The sequence below is a fragment of the Bombina bombina genome, chromosome 11, assembly GCF_027579735.1.
Source record: "Bombina bombina isolate aBomBom1 chromosome 11, aBomBom1.pri, whole genome shotgun sequence".
Taxonomy (NCBI): Eukaryota; Metazoa; Chordata; class Amphibia; order Anura; family Bombinatoridae; genus Bombina; species Bombina bombina.
In genome coordinates, this window is record NC_069509.1 from 160,204,887 (window position 1) to 160,227,609 (window position 22,723).

Consider the following 22,723-nt stretch of genomic DNA (forward strand, 5'->3'; position numbering starts at 1 on the left):
TGACTGGCAGTATGTCGCTACCTAAATACCTGTTGGCAACAAAGCTGGAGTAATAAAATCTTTGGTTTGTGTTGAGACGTAAATTGCTCTCTCGAATGAAGCGCTCCTGCTCTCTGAAGGCTCTGACGACATTCACACCTTGTAGCGTTTCATTGAAATGTGTGTAGAGAGGGGATTTGCTGACTGACTCCAAACGTTTCAGCTGCCGAGAAGTAGCTACATAAAATCTCTAAAATTAAAATATACATTTAAAGGGGACATTAAAGTCAAAATTAAATTTTCACAATTCAGATAAAGCATGCAATTTACTTATATTATCAAATTGTGCACAGTCTGTTTATATGCACACTTTCTGAAGCTCCTACTGAACATGTGTAAGAGTTTGCAGTACACCTATTTGAGTCTGTGATTGGCTGATGGCTGTCACATGATACAGTTATATGCACAATTCTGAGGCACCATCTTCTACTACTGAGCATGTGCAAGGGCTCACAATGTATACATATATGAGCCTGTAATTGGCCGATTGGCTGCCACATCATTCAGGAAAATGGAAGGAAATTTTGAAATTTGTCAGAAAAAAGTCTGCTTATTTGATATTCAGAGTAAAAGTTGTTGCATTGTCTATTTATTATGCATTTGCTGATTATGCAATTTTACTGTATTTAATTGTCTTTTAAATATTGGTACTTGGTACAAATCCTTCATTATAAAAACACAACTATTTCTTCAAACATATAATAAACTGTCCCAAAATACACAAGGGAAAGTAACAAACAATATACGCATGAAAAGGCAGAAAGTTGTAAGAATACATTAAAAGGGATATGCCCTATGGTACTAGAGTGTTTTAGAATTGCAATCTAAACAGAACCATGGGTTTAAAGCCCCCGTCCAAAAAAGAAAAGGTTAAACACATAATTAATGTCAACTCTAGAGGAGACTAGCACCAATGGTTCATAGATTAATGTGGCTGCTAAGCCAAATATGTGAATCTTATATGAATATTCACCAATCACTAGCCTGTGTTTAACTCAAGAGTGAAAGTGTACTGCTGCTCCAGAGCTGAATTTAACTATGCATTTAACCCATTTGTGCATGTTAAACACATAGTCCTGTTCAAGCAATTATTCAATAATGTAATGCTCTTACACATATTATTATTGATCCTTTAGGTTTTTGTATAACTGTACAAATTGAACTTTAAATATAACAGGCTAGATTACAAGTGGCACACTAATATTAGTGTGGGACGCAATAAGCAATATCACGCCCGCTTTATCTTGCGCTCATATTACAAGTTGAAAGTAAACGTGCACCGCAATCTAAATTTGTGCTTGTCTGGTTAGAACAAGTGAAGACCTTGCGTAAAGGATTAGTGCCAACAAGATACACTAAACACAACAACAAGAAAAATTAAAGTATTACAATCATTTATGCACTATCTTATAAAAAAAATATATCAGGGTTAAAAGATATATGGTATATGATAATAAGATGTTTGACTGGAAAGGGCTATAATAGGTATATACGTGTCTAAATATGTGTGTGTATGTATATATATATATTTATTTACACATATGTGTGTGTATATATATATATATATATATATATATATATATATATATAAACACATATATATATATACATACATACACACACGTTCATATGAGTGTACATGTGTATTTATGTGTTTATATATGTACAGGGAGTGCAGAATTATTAGGCAAATGAGTATTTTGACCACATCATCCTCTTTATGCATGTTGTCTTACTCCAAGCTGTATAGGCTCGAAAGCCTACTACCAATTAAGCATATTAGGTGATGTGCATCTCTGTAATGAGAAGGGGTGTGGTCTAATGACATCAACACCCTATATCAGGTGTGCTTAATTATTAGGCAACTTCCTTTCCTTTGGCAAAATGGGTCAAAAGAAGGACTTGACAGGCTCAGAAAAGTCAAAAATAGTGAGATATCTTGCAGAGGGATGCAGCACTCTTAAAATTGCAAAGCTTCTGAAGCGTGATCATCGAACAATCAAGCGTTTCATTCAAAATAGTCAACAGGGTCGCAAGAAGCGTGTGGAAAAACCAAGGCGCAAAATAACTGCCCATGAACTGAAAAAAGTCAAGCGTGCAGCTGCCAAGATGCCACTTGCCACCAGTTTGGCCATATTTCAGAGCTGCAACATCACTGGAGTGCCCAAAAGCACAAGGTGTGCAATACTCAGAGACATGGCCAAGGTAAGAAAGGCTGAAAGACTACCACCACTGAACAAGACACACAAGCTGAAACGTCAAGACTGGGCCAAGAAATATCTCAAGACTGATTTTTCTAAGGTTTTATGGACTGATGAAATGAGAGTGAGTCTTGATGGGCCAGATGGATGGGCCCGTGGCTGGATTGGTAAAGGGCAGAGAGCTCCAGTCCGACTCAGACGCCAGCAAGGTGGAGGTGGAGTACTGGTTTGGGCTGGTATCATCAAAGATGAGCTTGTGGGGCCTTTTCGGGTTGAGGATGGAGTCAAGCTCAACTCCCAGTCCTACTGCCAGTTTCTGGAAGACACCTTCTTCAAGCAGTGGTACAGGAAGAAGTCTGCATCCTTCAAGAAAAACATGATTTTCATGCAGGACAATGCTCCATCACACGCGTCCAAGTACTCCACAGCGTGGCTGGCAAGAAAGGGTATAAAAGAAGAAAATCTAATGACATGGCCTCCTTGTTCACCTGATCTGAACCCCATTGAGAACCTTTGGTCCATCATCAAATGTGAGATTTACAAGGAGGGAAAACAGTACACCTCTCTGAACAGTGTCTGGGAGGCTGTGGTTGCTGCTGCACGCAATGTTGATGGTGAACAGATCAAAACACTGACAGAATCCATGGATGGCAGGCTTTTGAGTGTCCTTGCAAAGAAAGGTGGCTATATTGGTCACTGATTTGTTTTTGTTTTGTTTTTGAATGTCAGAAATGTATATTTGTGAATGTTGAGATGTTATATTGGTTTCACTGGTAAAAATAAATAATTGAAATGGGTATATATTTGTTTTTTGTTAAGTTGCCTAATAATTATGCACAGTAATAGTCACCTGCACACACAGATATCCCCCTAAAATAGCTAAAACTAAAAACAAACTAAAAACTACTTCCAAAAATATTCAGCTTTGATATTAATGGGTTTTTTGGGTTCATTGAGAACATGGTTGTTGTTCAATAATAAAATTAATCCTCAAAAATACAACTTGCCTAATAATTCTGCACTCCCTGTATATACATAAAAAAGGCACATATAAACACACACAAATACCCATGTATACGTGTCACACACACATATATATATATATATATATATATATATATGGGCCGATTTTGCCCCGCTATTGCTATATATACATATATATATATATATATACATACACACATATACATATACACACACACACACACACATATATATATATATATATATATATATATATATATACCGTATTGTCCCGAGTATAGGCCGCACCTGATTATAGGCCGCACCCTTAAAGTTGGGTGCCATTTTAAAGAAATTTAGTTTTTAGCTTTTAAAGAAAATATGAGTGAAGACCTTGATTGAAGTGTTCTGTGGGGGCAAAAAGGGCATTTGGAGCAGTATATTTGTGGATCACTGACACCATGTCAAAAATGACTATCACTAGATAAGGATGCACACGTTATTTGACTTATATAAATTGCACTACATGAAACCAAAAATCATCAAACATCAAAAATCACAATAAATTAAGTTCAATATTTAGCATAACTATTTAAGTTACAACAAGCATTACAATGATCTGCTATCCAAAAATCCACCTGTGCACAAAAGAACTCAGCACTTTGACTAGCTTTTTTTTTTTAATACCGTACTTCCCTTAAGTAATGTGTAGGAGAGGGCAGTAAAGAATGTTGTAAAATATTAGGTAGAAATAACAACAACAAAAATGTATGTACAACACAGTATTAACTCTGTGTTGTACATACATTTTGTTGTTGTTATTCCTACCTAATACCGGTATTTTGCAACGTTCTTTGCTGCCCTCTCCTACACATTACTGTGTCAGCACAGCGCCACAGCCGTACCTCAGCTATGTGTAAATCGCTATAATCTCCTGTGGGAACTGATACTGCACAGACAGCCTTTACATTCAGTGCTTCTGCCTGGCTGTAAAGGTTAACACAACAATGGAACCGAGTTGCTCTGAACAGTATGCCCTAAACAAAATACTGGTAATACCAGTTAGTTAGTCTCCACTTACTTTAGTTTGACCTCCCTTGGCACCGACTTAATCACACAGGCTGCAGCAGAGCACTTACCACATCAGACAGTTGCACGCTAATCGCTTCCGCCCTCCTGTGCTCCTCATAAGGCATCTCAAAAATACTAAGCTACTATACCTCTAGTTCCCGCATTCTGCATTCAGCGCGGGAACTCAGGAGGCAACAATGAAATGTAAAATAATAAAACCATAGGCCGCATCCCGAATTTAAAGATTTCAATTAGGGGAAAAAAGTGCGGCCTATACTCGGGACAATACGGTATATATATATGTAGAAGGAAACAGCACTCATTGGGCTTGACTTCAAAAAGTGTTCTTCTTTATATATATATATATATATATATATATATATATATATATATATATATATATATATATATATTCTTTATACTGGAATAAAGAACACTTTTTGAAGTAAAGCCCAGTGAGTGCTGTTTCCTTCCTTTTTGCTGCCCTGATGAATTCAGCTGCTTGACTGTTTACAAACTTATAAACCGTTCAGTGTGAAATACCCTTCAGTCTGTTTTCAGTCTGTTTTCAGTCTGTTTTCAGTCTGTTTTCAGTCTGTTTTCATTGCGAATATGGATAAGAATTTTCTTTGTGTGAAGAAACGTCTGTCACACTAAAACAATTTTGTCAAGTTTTCACTATTATACATAGAATGATTGTAACTAAATAAAATATTTGATTTTTCATTAAAAGTTATGTTTTGAATTTTGTTACACCAATCACAAAATTAGCGCTGTTAGTGTTAATATATATATATATATATATATATATATATATATATATATATATATATATATATATATAATAATTTATGTAAGAACTTACCTGATAAATTAATTTATTTCATAGTGGCAAGAGTCCATGAGCTAGTGATGTATGGGATATACATTCCTACCAGGAGGGGGCAAAGTTTCCCAAACCTCAAAATGCCTTTAAATACACCCCCCACTACACTCATACCTTAGTTTAACGTATAGCCAAGAAGTGAGGTGTATAAAAAGGAGAAAAAGCTTACAAACAGAGGAACTGGGGAAAAAAAGGGCTTTATACAAAAAAATCATAACCACAAAAATAGGGTGGGTCTGATGGACTCTTGCCACTATGAAAGAAATTAATTTATCAGGTAAGTTCTTACATAAGTTATGTTTTCTTTCATGTAAGTGGCAAGAGTCCATGAGCTAGTGACGTATGGGATATAATACCCAAAATGTGGAAGTCCACAAGTTACTAGAGAGGAAGGGATAAAATAAAAACAACTATTTCCCAAAAAATAATTAAGTTTTCTTAAAAATTTCAAACAAGCTCAAATCAAAGGCATTAGAATCAAGCTGAGACAACTGCCTGAAGAACCTTTCTACAAATGGCTGCTTTCGAAGAAGCAAACACATAAAAATGGTAACATTTAGAAAAAGTATGCAAAGACCACCAAGTTGCTGCTTTGCAATTTTAATCAACTGAAGCTTCAGTACTGAGAGCCCAAGAAGTGGTAACTGATCTAGTAGAATGAGCTGTAATTCTCTGAGGCGGAGACTGCCCAGCCTCCAAATAAGCTTTGTGACTCAAAAGTCTCAACCAAAAAGCCAGAGAAATAACAGAGGCTTTCTGATGTGAAATCTTAAGTAGCCTCAACATAATATTTCAAAGCTCTTAACACATCCAAAGAATGTAAAGACCCTTCAAGAGTATTATTTGGATTAGGACACAAAGAAGGAACAACAATTTCCTTATTAATGTTGTTAGAATTCACAACTTTAGGCAAACATTTAAATGAAGTCTGCAAAACAGCTTTATCTTGATGGAAAATCAGATAAAGAGACTCACAAGAGAGAGCAGACAAAACAGAAACTCTTCAAGCAGAAGAGATAGCCAAAAGAAATAACACTTTCCAAGAAAGTAATTTAATGTCTAGAGAATGCATAGGTTAAAAAGGAGGAGACTGTAAAATCTTCAAAACCAAAATTGAGACTCCAAGGAGGAGAAATAGATTTAAAAACAGGTTTAATATGAATCAAAGCCTGAACAAAACAGTGAATATCAGGAAGTTTAGCAATCTTTCTATGAAATAAGACAGAAAGAGCAGACATTTGTTGTTTCAAAGTATTTGCAGATAAAACCTTAATCCAAACCATCCTGTCAGGGTTTTTTCCTGACTTGTTTGCCATGTGCTGCTGGCAGCCATTTTACTCACCTCTTTTGCTGACTTTGGTGCATTCTGGGAGATGCTGCTCACTTCCTGTACTTTCTTTTATGGCCAGACTGGTTTACATCATCCATGTGAGACAGGATGCAGTCTCAGAATTGTGATGTCATCACTTATTATTTAAAGGGCCTTTGTTCAGTAAGCTTTGCCCTTGCGTTGTCTCAGACCTGTTTGTGAGAGCTCCTGTGTATTACCTGGCTGTCTTACGTCCCTCCTGGTTCCTGATCCCTGGCTTGTTCCTGACTCTGCTGTTCTCCTTGTTCCTGATTCCGGCTCGTCTGACTACTCGCTTTGGCTCCTGACTCGGCTTGTCTGACTACCAGCTCTAGTTTTGACTCCTGGCTTGTTATTTGACTTGTGGACTTTTTATTATTTTTTGCTATTAATAAAGGTGTGATTATTTTTGCACTCCTCGTCTCAGTCTGATTCCTGGCACCCTGACACATCCTGAAGAAACTGTAAAATCCTAGGAATTCTAAAAGAATGCCAAGAATAATCATGAGTTGAACATCATGAAATATAGGTTTCCCAAACCCGAAAATAAATTCTCCTTGAAACAGACTTACAGGCCTGTATCATAGTGCTAATAACTGAATCAGAGAAACCTCTATGACTAAGCACTTAAGCATTCAATTTCCATGCCTTCAAATTTAGAGATTTGAGATCCTGATGGAAAAAACGGCCCCTGAAGCAGAAGGTCAGGCCTTAAAGGAAGTGGCCAAGGCTGGCAACTGGACATCCTGACAAGGTCCGCATACCAAAACCTGAGAGGCCAAGACGGTGCTTTTAGAAACACATATGATCGTTCCATTATGATCTTGGAGATCACCCTTGGAAAAAGAACCACAGGCGAAAAAATTTAAAAAGGTTGGTAAAAACCAAGGAACTGCTAGAACATTCACCATCTCCGCCTGAGGATCCTTGGACTTGGAAAGGTATCTGGAAAGCTTCTCGTTTAGACAAGAGACCATCAGATCTGGAAGACCCCACACCTGTACAAGATGAAAAAAACACATCCGGATGGAGAGCACTCCCCCAGATATAAAGTCTGATGGCTGAGATAATCCCCTTCCCAATTGTCTACACCTGGGATATGAATCGCAGAAATTAGACAAGAGTTGTATTCCGTCCAAGAAAGTTTCTGAGATACTTCCTACATAACTGAAGGACTGTGAGTCCCTCCTTGATAATTGACATATGCCACTGTTGTGATATTGTCTGTTTAAAAACAAATGTAAAAGTTATCTCTTCAAGAGAGGCCACACCTGAAGAGCCCTAAAAATAGCATGGAGTTCTAAAATATTGATTGGTAACCTCACCTGCTGAGGTTTCCAAACCCGTAGTGCTGTCAGAGACTCTTAGACAGCTCCCCCACCTGAAAAACTTGCATCTGTTGAGAATACAGTCCAGGTAGGATGAACAAATGAGGCTCCCTGAACAATACGGTGATAGTCCAACCACCAAATCAGAGAGAAAAGAGTGTTGGGATTTAAGTATATCAGGTGTGATATCTGAAAATAATCCCTGCACCTATGGTGCAACATGCAAAGCTATAGAGGCCTCAAACGAAAACGAGCAAAGAGGATCGCACCTGATGCTGCAGTCATGAGACCTAAAACTTCCATGCACATAACCACTGAAGGAAATAATAGAGACTGAAGGTTTAGACAAACTAAAACTAACTTAATTCATCTCTAGTCTATCAGAGAAAGAATCATAGACACTAAATCCTATTTGAAAACCTTAAAAGGTGACCCTTGTCTAAGGAATCAAGAAACTCTATTGTAAATTGATCCTCCAACCATGTCTTGAAGAAACTACACTAGTTGTTTCAAATAAGATTCTGCTAAATGAAAAGATTAAAGCTAGTACCAAAATATCATCCAAATAAGGAAACACCGCAATACCCTGCTCTCTGATTACAGATAGAAGGGCACCAATAATCTTTGAAAAGAATCTCTGGGCTGTCGCTAGCCCAAAATGACGAGAGACAAATTGGTAATGCTTATCTAGAAAAGAGAATATCAGAAAACAATAGTGGTCTGAATGAATTGGTGTCAGGGTTTTTTCCCTGATCTGTTTGCCATGTGCTGCTGGCAGCCATTTTACTCACCTCTCTTGCTGACTCTGGTACATACTGTGTGATGCTGCTCATTTCCTGCATGCCCTCTTATGGCCAGACTGGTGAACATCATCCGTGTGAGACAGGATGCAGTCTCAGAATTGTGATGTCATCACTTATTATTTAAAGTGCCTCTGTTCAGTATGCTTTGCCCTTGCGTTGTCTCAGACCTGTTTGTGAGAGCTCCTGTGTATTACCTGGCTGTCTGACGTCCCTCCTGGTTCCTGATCCCTGGCTTGTTCCTGACTCTTCTGTTCTCCTTGTTCCTGATTCCAGCTCGTCTGACTATTTGCTTTGGCTCCTGACTCGGCTCGTCTGACTACCAGTTCTGGTTTTGATTCCTGGCTTGTTATTTGACTTGTGGACTTTTTATTATTTTTTGCTATTAATAAAAATGTGATTATTTTTGCACTTCTTGTCTCAGTCTGATTCCTGGCACCCTAACATATGGAATGTGAAAATAAGCACCCTGTAAGTCTATTGTGGACATGAAGTGACCTTGCTGAATAGAAAGACAGAAAAGTCCCTATAGTCACCATCTTGAAAGTTGGGACTTTTACAAGACGATTTAAAAATTTTAGATCCATAATTAGTCTGAACTAAATTTTTTCTTTGGGACAATGAATAGATTTGAATAGAACCCCAAACTCTGTTCCTGCAGAGGAACTGGAACCATCACCCCTGAGAACTCTAAATCTGAAACACATTTCGGAAAAACCTGAGCTTTTCATAGGGTTTGTTGTAACATGGGAAAGAATCTTCCCATGGGAGGTTTTTATTCTGAAACCTATTTGAAAACCCTGAGAAAACAATATTCTGAATCCCCTGATTTTGAACAGAAACTGTTCAAATGTGTTAAAATAAATTCAATCTGCCCCACCCCCACCAGTTGATCTGGTTTAAAGGCCGCACCTTCATGCAGTTTTAGGGGCTGAAATTAGTTTAATTATAAGGCTTGGATTTATTCAAACTCAGAGAAAATAGCAAATTAGAGCCAGAGGCCTTAGGGGATTGAAAAAACAATTGGGAGCTTAAAAATTACCCTTAGATTTCTTATCTTGGGGCAGAAAAGACTCCCTTTCCCCCAGTAATAAAGGAGATAATAAAAACCAATTGAAAACCTAAAAAAATACTATCCTAAAATAATAAGTAGTAATCTAAACGTAAACACCATATAAGAGATTTAAGCCATAAAACTTTTCTAGTAAAAATGGCTAAAAACAAAGATTTAATCTCAATTAAAATGACATAAAATTAGCATCACAAATGAAATGATTAGCATGTTGAAGTAAAAGAATAATGCTTAGACAATTCAAGATCTGATAACTAAACTGTCCAACCAAAAAGTGGAAACAGCAGCAACATCAGCCATAGAAATGGCAGGTTTAAAAATATAGCCAATATGTAAATATGCTTCTCTGAAATAAGGTAAGAAATAGCCCCACCTTAGGGACTTTTACTCTAAATTAGCCATAGGCAAAGGATATAGCTTTTTAAACCTAGAAAAAAAGGTAAAAAGAAGCACTAAGTTTAGATTTCTCACTAAACATATTATAGATAGCATCTGGAATAAGAAAAACTTCAAGGGTAACTTCAGAAGCTTAAAAAAAAAACAGAATTCAAACATTTGCTATTCTTGTTATCAAAAGGATTAGATTACTCAATACTCAAAGTAAACAATACTTCCTAAATAAAGAATGAATACATTCAATAGAAAGGTTGATTAATCAATATCAGTCTCTGAAGTAGGATCCTCTGATTCAGAGAGATCCTCATCAGCAGAAATACCTCGGTATGCTGTTGATCAATACAAACTTCATTAGATTTATGAGAAGTTAGGAGAGATCTTTTACATTAATTTGAAGGCGGAATAGCAATCATAGCCTTCTCTATGTCTGTAGCAATATAATCCTTTATATCTTACAGGAATATCATGTACATTAGACTATGAAGGTTTAACAGTAGATGTATTTGTACTATAGAAACAATAACAGTATGAAATAATAAAACATAACAAGTGCCACATATTTGCTGAAGAAATAAAATCAGCTAATTAAACAATATACACATTTAGCTTTGGTAGAAATTGTGTACAGGCAGCTTAATTCCTACAGTAACATCAGAGGCAGGATCAGTTTGAGACATCTTGCAAAATGTAACAAAAAAAGAAAAAATAACATTTAAACAAAATATCCAATTTCCTCAAAATAGCAGTTTCAGGAATGGGAAAAAATGCTTATGCTAAAATACTTAAATGAAAATAAAATCAAAAAGCAAACATCTTAGCCCTCTGTAAACAAATGAGAGCAGAGAGCAAAAGAGGGAGGGACTTACAATAACAAATTTTTGGCGCCAATGATGACGCAAACAAAGATGACGAAAATGCAGAGAAAAAAACGTTTGGTGCCAAAGTTAACAAGAAATGACACGACTCGCGTCATAGCATTTTGCGCCATTGCATGCCTAATTTGCCCACGAAAATTTGAAAAAGGAGAAAAATTACTCCCAAAAACATAATTTCCATGCTGAAACTGTTAGACTGCAAAAGGGAAATAAACATAGACCTGACTCATGGCAATTATATGCAATATATATAAAAACTTAAAAATATAAAGTGCTAGACATAGCTGAGAGTGTCTTAAAAAATAATATATACTTACCTGAAGACACCCATCCACATATAGCAGACAGCCAAACCAGTACTGAAACATATGGTAGAGGAGTATAATGTCGATCTGTAAAGGAAGGTGGCAGATGAATCCCCATGACCAAATTTACAGAGAGCCTTAGAATAGATTTCCCATAGGTGATAACATGGCATCATCAGGCAAATACTCCCTTCACATCCCTCAGACAAACACTATACTTTTAGAGGAATTGGGCTTCAAAATGCTTAGAAGCACCTTTCACAGAAGAAATCAAGCACAACTTGCTTCACCATCCTCCAACGAAGGCAAAGTTTGTAAAACGGAAGTATGAGTGAGGTGGGAGGTGTATTTATAGGCATTTTGAGGTTTGGGAAACCTTGCCCCCTTCTGGTAGGAATGTATATCCCATATGTCACTAGCTCATGGACTCTTGCCACTAACATGAAATATATATATATCAATCAGGGGTCAGAACAAGAATAATTTATAGAGGTATTTTACAGCAAAATAAGCAGGGGGGAAAAAGGAATGTGGGCTGCAATGGTTTATTTCCCTTCATTAACAATTTAATAGCTGATTAAATGTCCCTTTAAAATTTGTTTTGTCCAAAACCCTTAAGCACTGGAGGGAGCTAAAAAACATTTCGCTACAGATTTCTAAAAACGAGGTCTTTGTATAACTGAGTCCACAAGCTACACAGTACTTACCTGCAGGAAGAAGTAAAGCAATCCCAAAGGTATGAATGCTATAGCAGCAAGCGGCGTGGCTATGGCAATGACTAACAGAATCTCCACTATAGTTAGAAACATCATGATAAACAGCATTAAGACCTGGGGCACAATGTTGTCAATTGTGTCCATTTCTTTGGCAAATCGGTTGGTAAGGTTCCCGCTTGGAGTTCTTTCAAAAAAACTCAGTGGGCATCGGAGGATGCTGTGAAGAAGCTTAGAGTGAAGGTGCCGTGAAACAGAAACTCCGCCCACAATAACTGTAGCCGAGGCTGCAAAAACACCTACAGCTGTGAGAGAATACAAAAAACATGTGGTTCAACCCTTTGTCTGCCAAAGATATGTATGTATCATAAATAGAAACTGTGGAGAGAGAGGAGAGTGCGAGAGAGAGAGGGGGGGAAGAGAGGGACAGAGAGGGGGGAGGGAGAGGGGGGGAGGGAGAAGGGAGATAGGGGGGAGCGGGGGGGAGGGAGATAGGGGGGGAGGGAGAGAGGGGGAGAGGGAGAGAGGGGGGAGCGGGGGAGAGAGGGAGGGAGGGAGGGAGGGGAGATAGGGGGAGGGAGGGAGAGAGGGGGGAGGGAGGGAAGGAGAGAGGGGGGAGGGAGGGAGAGAGGGAGGGAGAGAGGGGGGAGGGAGAGCGAGGGAGGGGGGAGGGAGAGCGAGGGAGGGAGAGAGAGAGAGAGAGAGAGAGAGAGAGGGGAGGGAGAGAGAGAGGGGGAGGGAGAGAGAGAGGGGAGGGAGAGAGAGAGGGGGGGGAGGGAGAGAGAGAGGGGGGAGGGAGAGAGAGAGGGGGGAGGGAGGGGGAGGGAGGGGAGGGAGAGAGAGAGAGAGAGAGAGAGAGAGAGGGGGGAGGGAGAGAGAGAGGGGGGAGGGAGAGAGAGAGGGGGGAGAGAGAGAGAGGGGGGGAGGGAGAGAGAGAGGGGGGAGAGAGAGAGAGGGGGGAGGGAGAGAGAGAGGGGGAGGGAGAGAGAGAGGGGGGAGGGAGAGAGAGAGAGGGAGAGAGAGAGGGGGAGGGAGAGAGAGAGGGGGGGGAGGGAGAGAGAGGGGGGGAGGGAGAGAGAGAGGGGGAGGGAGGGAGAGAGGGGGAGGGAGGGAGAGAGGGGGAGGGAGGGAGAGAGGGGGAGGGAGGGAGAGAGGGGGGGAGGGAAAGAGAGAGAGAGTGAGAGACAGAGAAGAGAAGAGAGAGAGATAAGAATATAAGAGAGAGGAGAGAGTGAGACAGAGAAAAGAGAGAAAGAGAGTGAGAGAAGAGAGAGGGAAAGAGAGTGAGAGAAGATAGAGGGAGGAGAGAGAGAGAAAGAGAAGAGAGAGGAATAAGAGAGAGAGAGAGAGAGAGACGGGGGGGAGAGAGAACAAAAGAGAAAGAGAGAGAGAATGAAAGAGAGAGAGAGAGAGGAGAGATAGAAAGAGGAGATTATAAATGTTTTCATTTTCATATTTTCAAAGAAAAAAGTTTTTAATACAAGATTTGTATTAAGGAAAATATTTTATTTACATTTAGGTATTTTTAATATGAGTGTTTTATTCATTTTATGATAGGAAGGCATACTTCTATGTAATGGAAACACATTAATTAACTAATTATAAGGTTAATATGTTTATTGATTTATACTGTGTATTTGATTATCGTGCTATATAAAATGTGAATTAATCTATTTTTTACATATGACCAGTAGATGGCACCAAATATACTATGGTGATTATATATCTATCTAGTTAGTATCTACCTATCTATAGACAGACATATATATATATTTATATACACACGTTTTCAAGCTAAATGGATTGCATTATGTTCAGAATTATCATCATAGCATATCCGCATCACAAATTCTATGTAGCACCAATGTCTTTACCTTGCAGCATTCCCAAGAAGCTATAAACCCCCAGTCTGAGGCTCGTGTGTTGCTGTGTTCCATTAATTGGTGGATCATCAGCCCACATCCCAATCCAGTAATTGTGTCCTAAAGCTGCAGCTTGTTGGATAACGAAGAATACCACAATCATTGCCAGATAACATTTACCCATTACTCTGCAGTAGTCCAGATAGACAGAGAGTTTAACCTACAGACACAGGTAGGGAGATACAAGGATAAAACATAAGTGCACACTCTGAAATATACAATAATATTGTAGTGTGCGTTTCTGTCACAGTGATTGACAGATAAAAAAAAATACATTTGTAAATAAATTAGTGCTATTAGGTTATTTCAATAAAAATATTGATTTACACACTATTAAAGGTTTAACAAAAACAAACTTTATTATACATAAATTTCTATAACCTCTAGACTGCTCTAGGGGGCGCCAGTACATTATTATTCAATGTGTCACAGCCTCATCTGACTATCAAGGGGTTAAAATTGTATTTTCTGTCTCATTTAAAATAATAAATCATTATAACGCTGCAGTCATAAATGCCAAAAAGATAAATAGCAATCACCTTTTGCACAATTAAATTTAAAAGGAATATCCAAATGCAATAATACAATACTCTAATTCAGTGGTTTTAAACTTTTTTACACCTGTGGACCTTACATTAGGTGTCATCACTACTTTTCTCCTGACTATTGTTCTTGCTTTTAGAGACGGTTAAAAGGTTTTGCTGTTTGACTTTTTTTGTCTCCATTTTGTAGGGTTTCAAATTTTATAACAAAGTGACACAAGAAATAACTTGCTTTACAAAATACCACAACACAGTATTATATTAGTAAACAATACTCATAAGAGCGACACATCTAAAGAATGTTCGGAGATGACAAGGTGCATGTGACGTGACTAAGACATGTTGTCGGCAGGCGAGCTGACGCAATACTGGCAAAACGGTGTATGTATACACACAGCTGCCTTTACTCGTTGTTGTGGGCAGTGCTGTACCGCTACATGATCCAGGCGTACCATGTGTTAAGCAGCAATCACTTTTGCTACATGATCTAGGCGCACCATGTGTTAAGCGGCAATCACTTTTACTACATGATCTAGGCGTAACATGTGTTAAGCAGCAATAACTTTTGCTACATGATCTAGGCGTACCATGTGTTATGCAGCAATAACTTTTGCTACATGATCCAGGCGTACCATGTGTTATGCAGCAATAACTTTTGCTACATGATCTAGGCGTAACATGTGTTAAGCAGCAATAACTTTTGCTACATAATCCAGGCGTACCATGTGTTAAGCAGCAATAATTTTTGCTACATGATCTAGGCGTACCATGTGTTAAGCAGCAATAACTTTTGCTACATGATCCAGGCGTAACATGTGTTAAGCAGCAATAACTTTTGCTACATGATCTAGGCGTACCATGTATTAAGCAGCAATAACTTTTGCTACATGATCTAGGCGTACCATGTGTTAAGCAGCAATAACTTTTGCTACATGATCTAGGCGTACCATGTGTTAAGCAGCAATAACTTTTGCTACATGATCTAGGCGTAACATGTGTTAAGCAGCAATAACTTTTGATACACGATCCAGGCGTAACATGTGTTAAGCAGCAATAACTTTTGCTACACGATCCAGGCATACCATGTGTTAAGCAGCAATAACTTTTGCTACATGATCTAGGCGTACCATGTGTTAAGCAGCAATAACTTTTGCTACATGATCTAGGCGTACCATGTGTTAAGCAGCAATAACTTTTGCTACATGATCTAGGCGTAACATGTGTTAAGCAGCAATAACTTTTGCTACATGATCTAGGCGTACCATGTGTTAAGAGGCAATAACTTTTTCTACATGATCTAGGCGCAACATGTGTTAAGCAGCAATAACTTTTGCTACATGATCTAGGTGTACCATGTGTTAAGCAGCAATAACTTTTGCTACATGATCTAGGCGTACCATGTGTTAAGAGGCAATAACTTTTGCTACATGATCTAGGTGTACCATGTGTTAAGCAGCAATAACTTTTGCTACATGATCTAGGCGTACCATGTGTTAAGCAGCAATAACTTTTGCTACATGATCTAGGCGTACCATGTGTTAAGCGGCAATAACTTTTGCTACATGATCTAGGTGTACCATGTGTTAAGCAGCAATAACTTTTGCTACATGATCTAGGCGTACCATGTGTTAAGCAGCAATAACTTTTGCTACATGATCTAGGCGTACCATGTGTTAAGAGGCAATAACTTTTGCTACATGATCTAGGCGTACCATGTGTTAAGCAGCAATAACTTTTGCTACATGATCCAGGCGTACCATGTGTTAAGCAGCAATAACTTTTGCTACAAGATCTAGGCGTAACATGTGTTAAGCGGCAATAACTTTTGCTACATGATCCAGGCGTACCATGTGTTGAGCAGCAATAACTTTTGCTACATGATCCAGTCGTAACATGTGTTAAGCAGCAATAACTTTTGCTACATGATCTAGGCGTAACATGTGTTAAGCGGCAATAACTTTTGCTACATGATCTAGGTGCATCATGTGTTAAGCAGCAATAACTTTTGCTACAAGATCTAGGCGTACCATGTGTTAAGCGGCAATAACGTTTGCTACATGATCTAGGCGTACCATGTGTTAAGCGACAATAACTTTTGCTACATGATCTAGGTGCACCATGTGTTAAGCAGCAATAACTTTTGCTACATGATCTAGGTGTACCATGTGTTAAGCAGCAATAACTTTTGCTACATGATCTAGGCGTACCATGTGTTAAGCAGCAATAACTTTTGCTACATGATCTAGGCGTACCATGTGTTAAGAGGCAATAACTTTTGCTACATGATCTAGGCGTAACATGTGTTAAGCAGCAATAACTTTTGCTACATGATCTAGGTGTACCATGTGTTAAGCAGCAATAACTTTTGCTACATGATCTAGGCGTACCATGTGTTAAGAGGCAATAACTTTTGCTACATGATCTAGGTGTACCATGTGTTAAGCGGCAATAACTTTTGCTACATGATCTAGGCATACCATGTGTTAAGAGGCAATACATTTTGCTACATGATCTAGGCGTACCATGTGTTAAGAGGCAATACATTTTGCTACATGATCTAGGCGTACCATGTGTTAAGAGGCAATAAATTTTGCTACATGATCTAGGCATACCATGTGTTAAGAGGCAATAACTTTTGCTACATGATCTAGGCGTACCATGTGTTAAGAGGCAATAACTTTTGCTACATGATCTAGGCGTACCATGTGTTAAGAGGCAATAAATTTTGCTACATTATCTAGGCGTACCATGTGTTAAGAGGCAATAACTTTTGCTACATGATCTAGGTGTAACATGTGTTAAGAGGCAATAACTTTTGCTACATGATCTAGGTGTAACATGTGTTAAGAGGCAATACATTTTGCTACATGATCTAGGCGTACCATGTGTTAAGAGGCAATACATTTTGCTACATGATCGAGGCGTACTATGTGTTAAACAGCAATAACGTTTGCAACATGAAAAAATGGAAAAATTCATATTTTCTTATAACATGCGATGTAAGCTCCTTATATACAAGTATTAAACATGAAATTGGAGTGAAAGCTGTAGAATATTTTTTACAAAAAGATAGAAATATGCGGTTTGAACAAATAGATTTAAAAAAAATACCACTGGTATTACGAGTTGAAAGAAAACGCGATCGCTTGAGCGCAATTGGGATTTACGCTAGAATGATTACTGCAACTTCAGAGCTCTGGATAACCGTTTCACGAAACAAAAAAGTTGATCAAAACACATCAAAAATACATTACAAAGTATAGTTACACTCATCAGGCACAGCGATCGCATTTACTTTAAACCTGTAATACGCACGCTACTTCAGTGTGCAAAGTCGCCGCAATATACCCCTTTACGCTTGTGCACAACAGCGCACCAATCTTCCTCTAGCCAGGGCCGGCCTTTGGGCAAGGCGAGTAAGGCGGCTGCCTCGGGCTCCGTGCTCAGGGGGGCCCCCGCCGCATAGTTTAAAAAAAAAAATTCAGAATTTTTTTTTATTTTTTATTTTTTTTAAAATTAAGTTGTTGTTTTGGCGCCATTTTTTTTAATGTTTTGGGCGCAAATTTTAGCCAGGGAGTGCGAGGAGTGAGGAGGGCAGGCATAGAGTGACTGGTCAGGTGCGGTACTGAGAGGGGAGGAGGCGGAGCACCGAAGGGACTGGAGTCACTCAGGAGTCAGTCAGCAGAGTGGGGCCCGGGGAATTGCAGCCGGCAGTGACACAGAGTGAGGAGTCAGTCAGTGAGTAGAAGACAACGACGAGACAGTGGCTAACTGATTATAGTCTTAGACACAGTCTAATAAGCCTTTGTGTACACTAGAAATAAATGTGATATTTTAAATATTTGGGCCATCCATCCAGATACACAGTGTATTATAAGGGATTATTTATGCAAAGATAAAGCTATTACACTTCTCTGTTCATGGTGAATTCCCATATAAGCAAATAATAAAAATCTAAAAATAACTTATGACGTTTGTTTTATTGGCATATTCATAATGTTTATATTTTTAAGTTATTCAGAGTAGGTACTTAGAAAGTCGATGTGTACATTTTTTTGTTCTTTTTCAATTAATATATTTTTCAAGATGATGTCTGTGACAAGATTGTCCAATTTTAAAATACTTCCAAAGTTGCACTGTTATTGTAGTGTATTGAATTTTAGATACATTTAGCCCATACAGGTATATTGTTTTCTAAGCAGATTGTGTTTTATCACTCATTAGACTGTCTACTGGTTTTGTTAGAGGTGACTTTTTTTTTTTTTAAATTTGTCATTTCCTTTACAGTTTATATCTGTTGGCTTCTCCTGTATCCATAATTTGCATTTTGATTTTTATTATATCTATGTCTTTCCCAAGTGAAAATTGAAGCTATAACTGCATTTAAATCAAAAGTTGATGCAAATGAATTTGAAAATCAATAAAATGATGTATGGCTGTCCAATTCAAATCCATAATAAATGGGAAAAACAAATTATTTCTGCTGTAAATTTGGTATGGTGAGTCTTATAAAGCATTTATCTAATATTTAAATAAATTACAAATATAAATGATGCTATCTAATTAATACAATGGATCCCTAAAACGATTAAATACTAACAATCATATTGGACTATCTAATCCCATAAATTCTGATTCAATTACAGTTCAGGTATATCAGTGAATGTCAAAGAGATGAACTTGGCGCCAGGTTAGACTGCCATATCACTATCATTAACAGTTAAATCCAGGGATTAGTCGGAAGTCACTGTGTCAGAAACGTCTCTGTGGGCAGGTGCAGGCGGTAACTTTTCCCTTCACCGAAAAGGTAGATTTGAATCATTTGATTTAAATCATGAAGAATAGATCTCTTGTAATAATACAGTCAAACATATTAAAAGCTGAGCAGGGGCTGCGTGATTTGTCAGACGAGCTACCTTAGGTTATGTTTTAGATTTATTATTATTATTATTATTATTATTATTATTATCATATTCATTATATTGACTAAATAATCTGTAGAAGAATTGTGACTCAAATACAACAGTTTGTGTTGTGTACTGTAATTTATCCCATACGTATTTAAAGGTACCAGGATGTCTGCAACTCCAAAAAGAACAAATCAGTTAGCCAAAGCTTGCAACCCCAGACAGTCAGACATGCACTGCTATCATGCTCCATAGCTAAGGATAAAGAGACAAAGACATAGGGCTCCATGTACGAAGCAGCGAAAGCATATGCGAGCCTGCTTCCCGCAATGTAAGAAGCAGCGGTCATTAGACTGCTGCTTCCTACACCCTACGCCACCTCTTAGGTGGCGAAGCAAAATCACAGAGAGCACGCTCGCTCTCGGTGATTGACAGCCCCTTCAGTCGCGTGATTGGTCGCGCGATTGAAGGGGCGGGCATTACACACTCCGATGAGTGTGTAATGATACATACGGGCAAGCGGATCAATAGATCCGCTGCCCGTGTGTAGCGAAGGCGGGCGGACAGCTTCGCGAGTTAAGAAGCTGTCCGCCTGCCATTTAGTAAATGGCGCCCATACTGTACTGTACAACCACCTCCTCCCACTATCTTCACCATCAGAGACAGACACAAACACACACAGTGAAAATCAACAGCATTAGGTCAGCTGAACTTTACTGCAGCTGCATACAGAAGGGCAGGGAATTAGAAGAGGGTGAAACAAGAGAAGACAGAAAGATTAAATATATAATGAGGGAAATAGAAAGGAGATTAAAATAATCAATCTAGCTCTAGCCCTACGTTTAGCAAAGCAAACTTCTTTAGATGATAAGTATGTTCCGGCACTTGTAGTTTTTTTTTTCTTTTAGATAACTTTAATTAATGTTACTCCTGTTTAGTTAAGGGAAAACTAAAGTCAAAATTAAAATTTCATGATTCAGATAGAGCAGCAATTTTGATCAACTTTCCAATTTACTTTTATTAACAAAATGTGCACACTCTTTTTATATTTACACTTTTTGAGTCACCAGCTCCTACTGAGCATGTGCAAGAATTCACAGAATATAAGTATGTGCATTTGTGATTGGCTACATGCTCACATGGTACAGGAGTGGTGAAAAAATAGACATAACTGAAATTTGTGAGAAAAAAATCTACTACTCATTTGAAGTTCAGACTAAGTGCTATTGCATTGTCTTTTTATCATGCATTTGTGTTACTGTATTTAATGACTCTTTAAGAGATTTACAAATTTACTTCCAATCTCAAATGGTGCAAACATTTTTTTATATGTATACTTTATGAGGCATCAGCTCCTACTGAGCATGTGCAAGAGTTCACAGAGCGTACTAAGGTATGCTCAGGAGCATGCATGTGTCTTTATCACTATATGGCAACTGTGTTTGTAACAATATAAAAATTATTACAAGCATTGTTGCAAACACTGCTGGCATAAATTGCTAAAGACATATGTATGGTCCTGAGCATACCTCAGTATACTCTCAAAGAAATTATCTACTTTCTACAAAGAATACCAAGATAATTCAGTAAATTTTATAACAGAAGAGAATTTATTGTTTTTGTTTTGTTTTTTTAAAGTTTTGCACTTAAAGGAACACTAAACACTACAAACATTTAACACACCTCCCTCTAATAATGGGTTTTAAATGTCCCTTTAATCATGAAAATTTTGCAATGACTTCCACATCCCTTTAAAAATTCATAATTGTCATTATTCTATAAATGGCTACAAAATCCTAATGGTTGGGGTCAGACTGATATACTACAGGAATGTTCTTCTCTGTGTAATGCACAGATTGGGCAGGAAAAAGCTACACCCAGGGTGGGTACTATCCCATAGGGTGGGCTATTAAGCACCATCTGTCCCCAGCTGAGCACTTCTCTTTTGTATTTTAGTCTCCCTAAGGGTAATGGGGACAACCAGACATGGACCTTTTTGCTCACTGTGTCTAGAGGGATATAGTTGCACCTCCGCTGACAAATCCCATATAAGCTGAAATGTATGTCTGGGGTTAGCTGTACAAATCCTTTGTTCAGATGAGCACTGCATTGAATTTATGGGCTGGACAGTCCCTTTGGATAGGGTAAGACTGATATACTATAGGTAAGTTCTCTTCTGCGTAATGCACAGATTAGGCGGAAAGAAGATGCACCCAGTGTGGGAACCATCCCATAGAGCTGGCTAATAAGCACCATCAGTCTCCAGTTCAGCACTTCTCCTATGTATTTAAATGGCAATTACTCATTTTATAATGTTTACAGTTACCACTTTAGATCAGAGCATCTGATGTACAGAGTAGACAGTGATATGGGATATTGGGAAATGCATCTATTACCTTTCCTGTATGTGCAATATCTGCCTCTGTTAGTTTCCCAGCATCCTGATCTTCACCACTGGTTATGTGATTCAATTCAGCTACTGATTCTTTTCTGCATATTGGAAACAGCTCTATCTGGTTATTGATATTATTATTTATTCAGACAAAACACAAATACATTAACAAGTGCCAATACCTTGTAGAATTTGCTTCATCTTCTTTCTTAGATCCAGCTCGGTTTCTGAGTCCTGGTGAGCGTCCAGTCTTTTCTGCAAAGTGAGGTTTATCAATTTGTAATTTAAGATTTATTTTTGGGAACATTTTTAAATATTGTCAAATAAAAAGAACATTATCAATATTAAGTCAGGAGATACAATTTTTTCAGCCCCCTCCGAATATTTATAATTTTGAATAATAATAAGGTTAAGGATAATTAGAAGATTTGTGGCATTGAAGCCAAGTGCTGAATTAAACACTATGGTATATCAAATTAATGAAGAGAAGAATAACACCTTATTAACATATATGCAAATGAACAAATTGCCATGATTTGGATCATTAAAGAAATGGGTATGAGACTTCCACTCCTAATGAATCATAATACAAATGATCCAACTGAATGATTAAAAACAATAGGCTAAAATATGGGGCTAGGTAGTCTGGATAGGGTCCTAAATTTACAAGGGAGCAGTGTGAAGAAGAGTGTGGTGTGTGAGTAAATTATCACAACACCAACGTGTCCGTTTCATATAAAACAGCCCCCAGACAGGACTGTGTGAGGGTCCTATACTGTGGGAGCACGGCTTGCTCACTAACTTTAATCCAATCTATTTCTTCTCTGGGGGCTGTTTTATATGAAACGGACACGTTGGTGTTGTGATAATTTACTCACACACATAAAGAAAGGCCATGAATATTACCTTTCACGCTCCTTATATGTGGTTTTGGAATTAAGTTAGTAGTGATACATTGTATCT

The 22,723-nt window shown here is 38.2% G+C and overlaps 1 protein-coding gene across 2 annotated transcripts in view; it reads right to left on the reverse strand.

The window, feature by feature from the left end:
* The window catches only part of LOC128642107 (multidrug resistance-associated protein 1), a 148,709-nt gene that overhangs the window by 14,417 nt on the left and 111,569 nt on the right, over nt 1-22,723 (reverse strand). For both annotated transcript variants that reach the window (XM_053694768.1, XM_053694770.1), the window contains exons 21-25: nt 21,943-22,015; nt 21,765-21,858; nt 13,872-14,079; nt 11,992-12,302; nt 30-229 (exon numbers count right to left, since the gene is read on the reverse strand). In XM_053694768.1, coding sequence (XP_053550743.1) covers nt 30-229; nt 11,992-12,302; nt 13,872-14,079; nt 21,765-21,858; nt 21,943-22,015 — 886 coding nt within the window. The remainder of the gene's footprint in view (nt 1-29; nt 230-11,991; nt 12,303-13,871; nt 14,080-21,764; nt 21,859-21,942; nt 22,016-22,723) is intronic.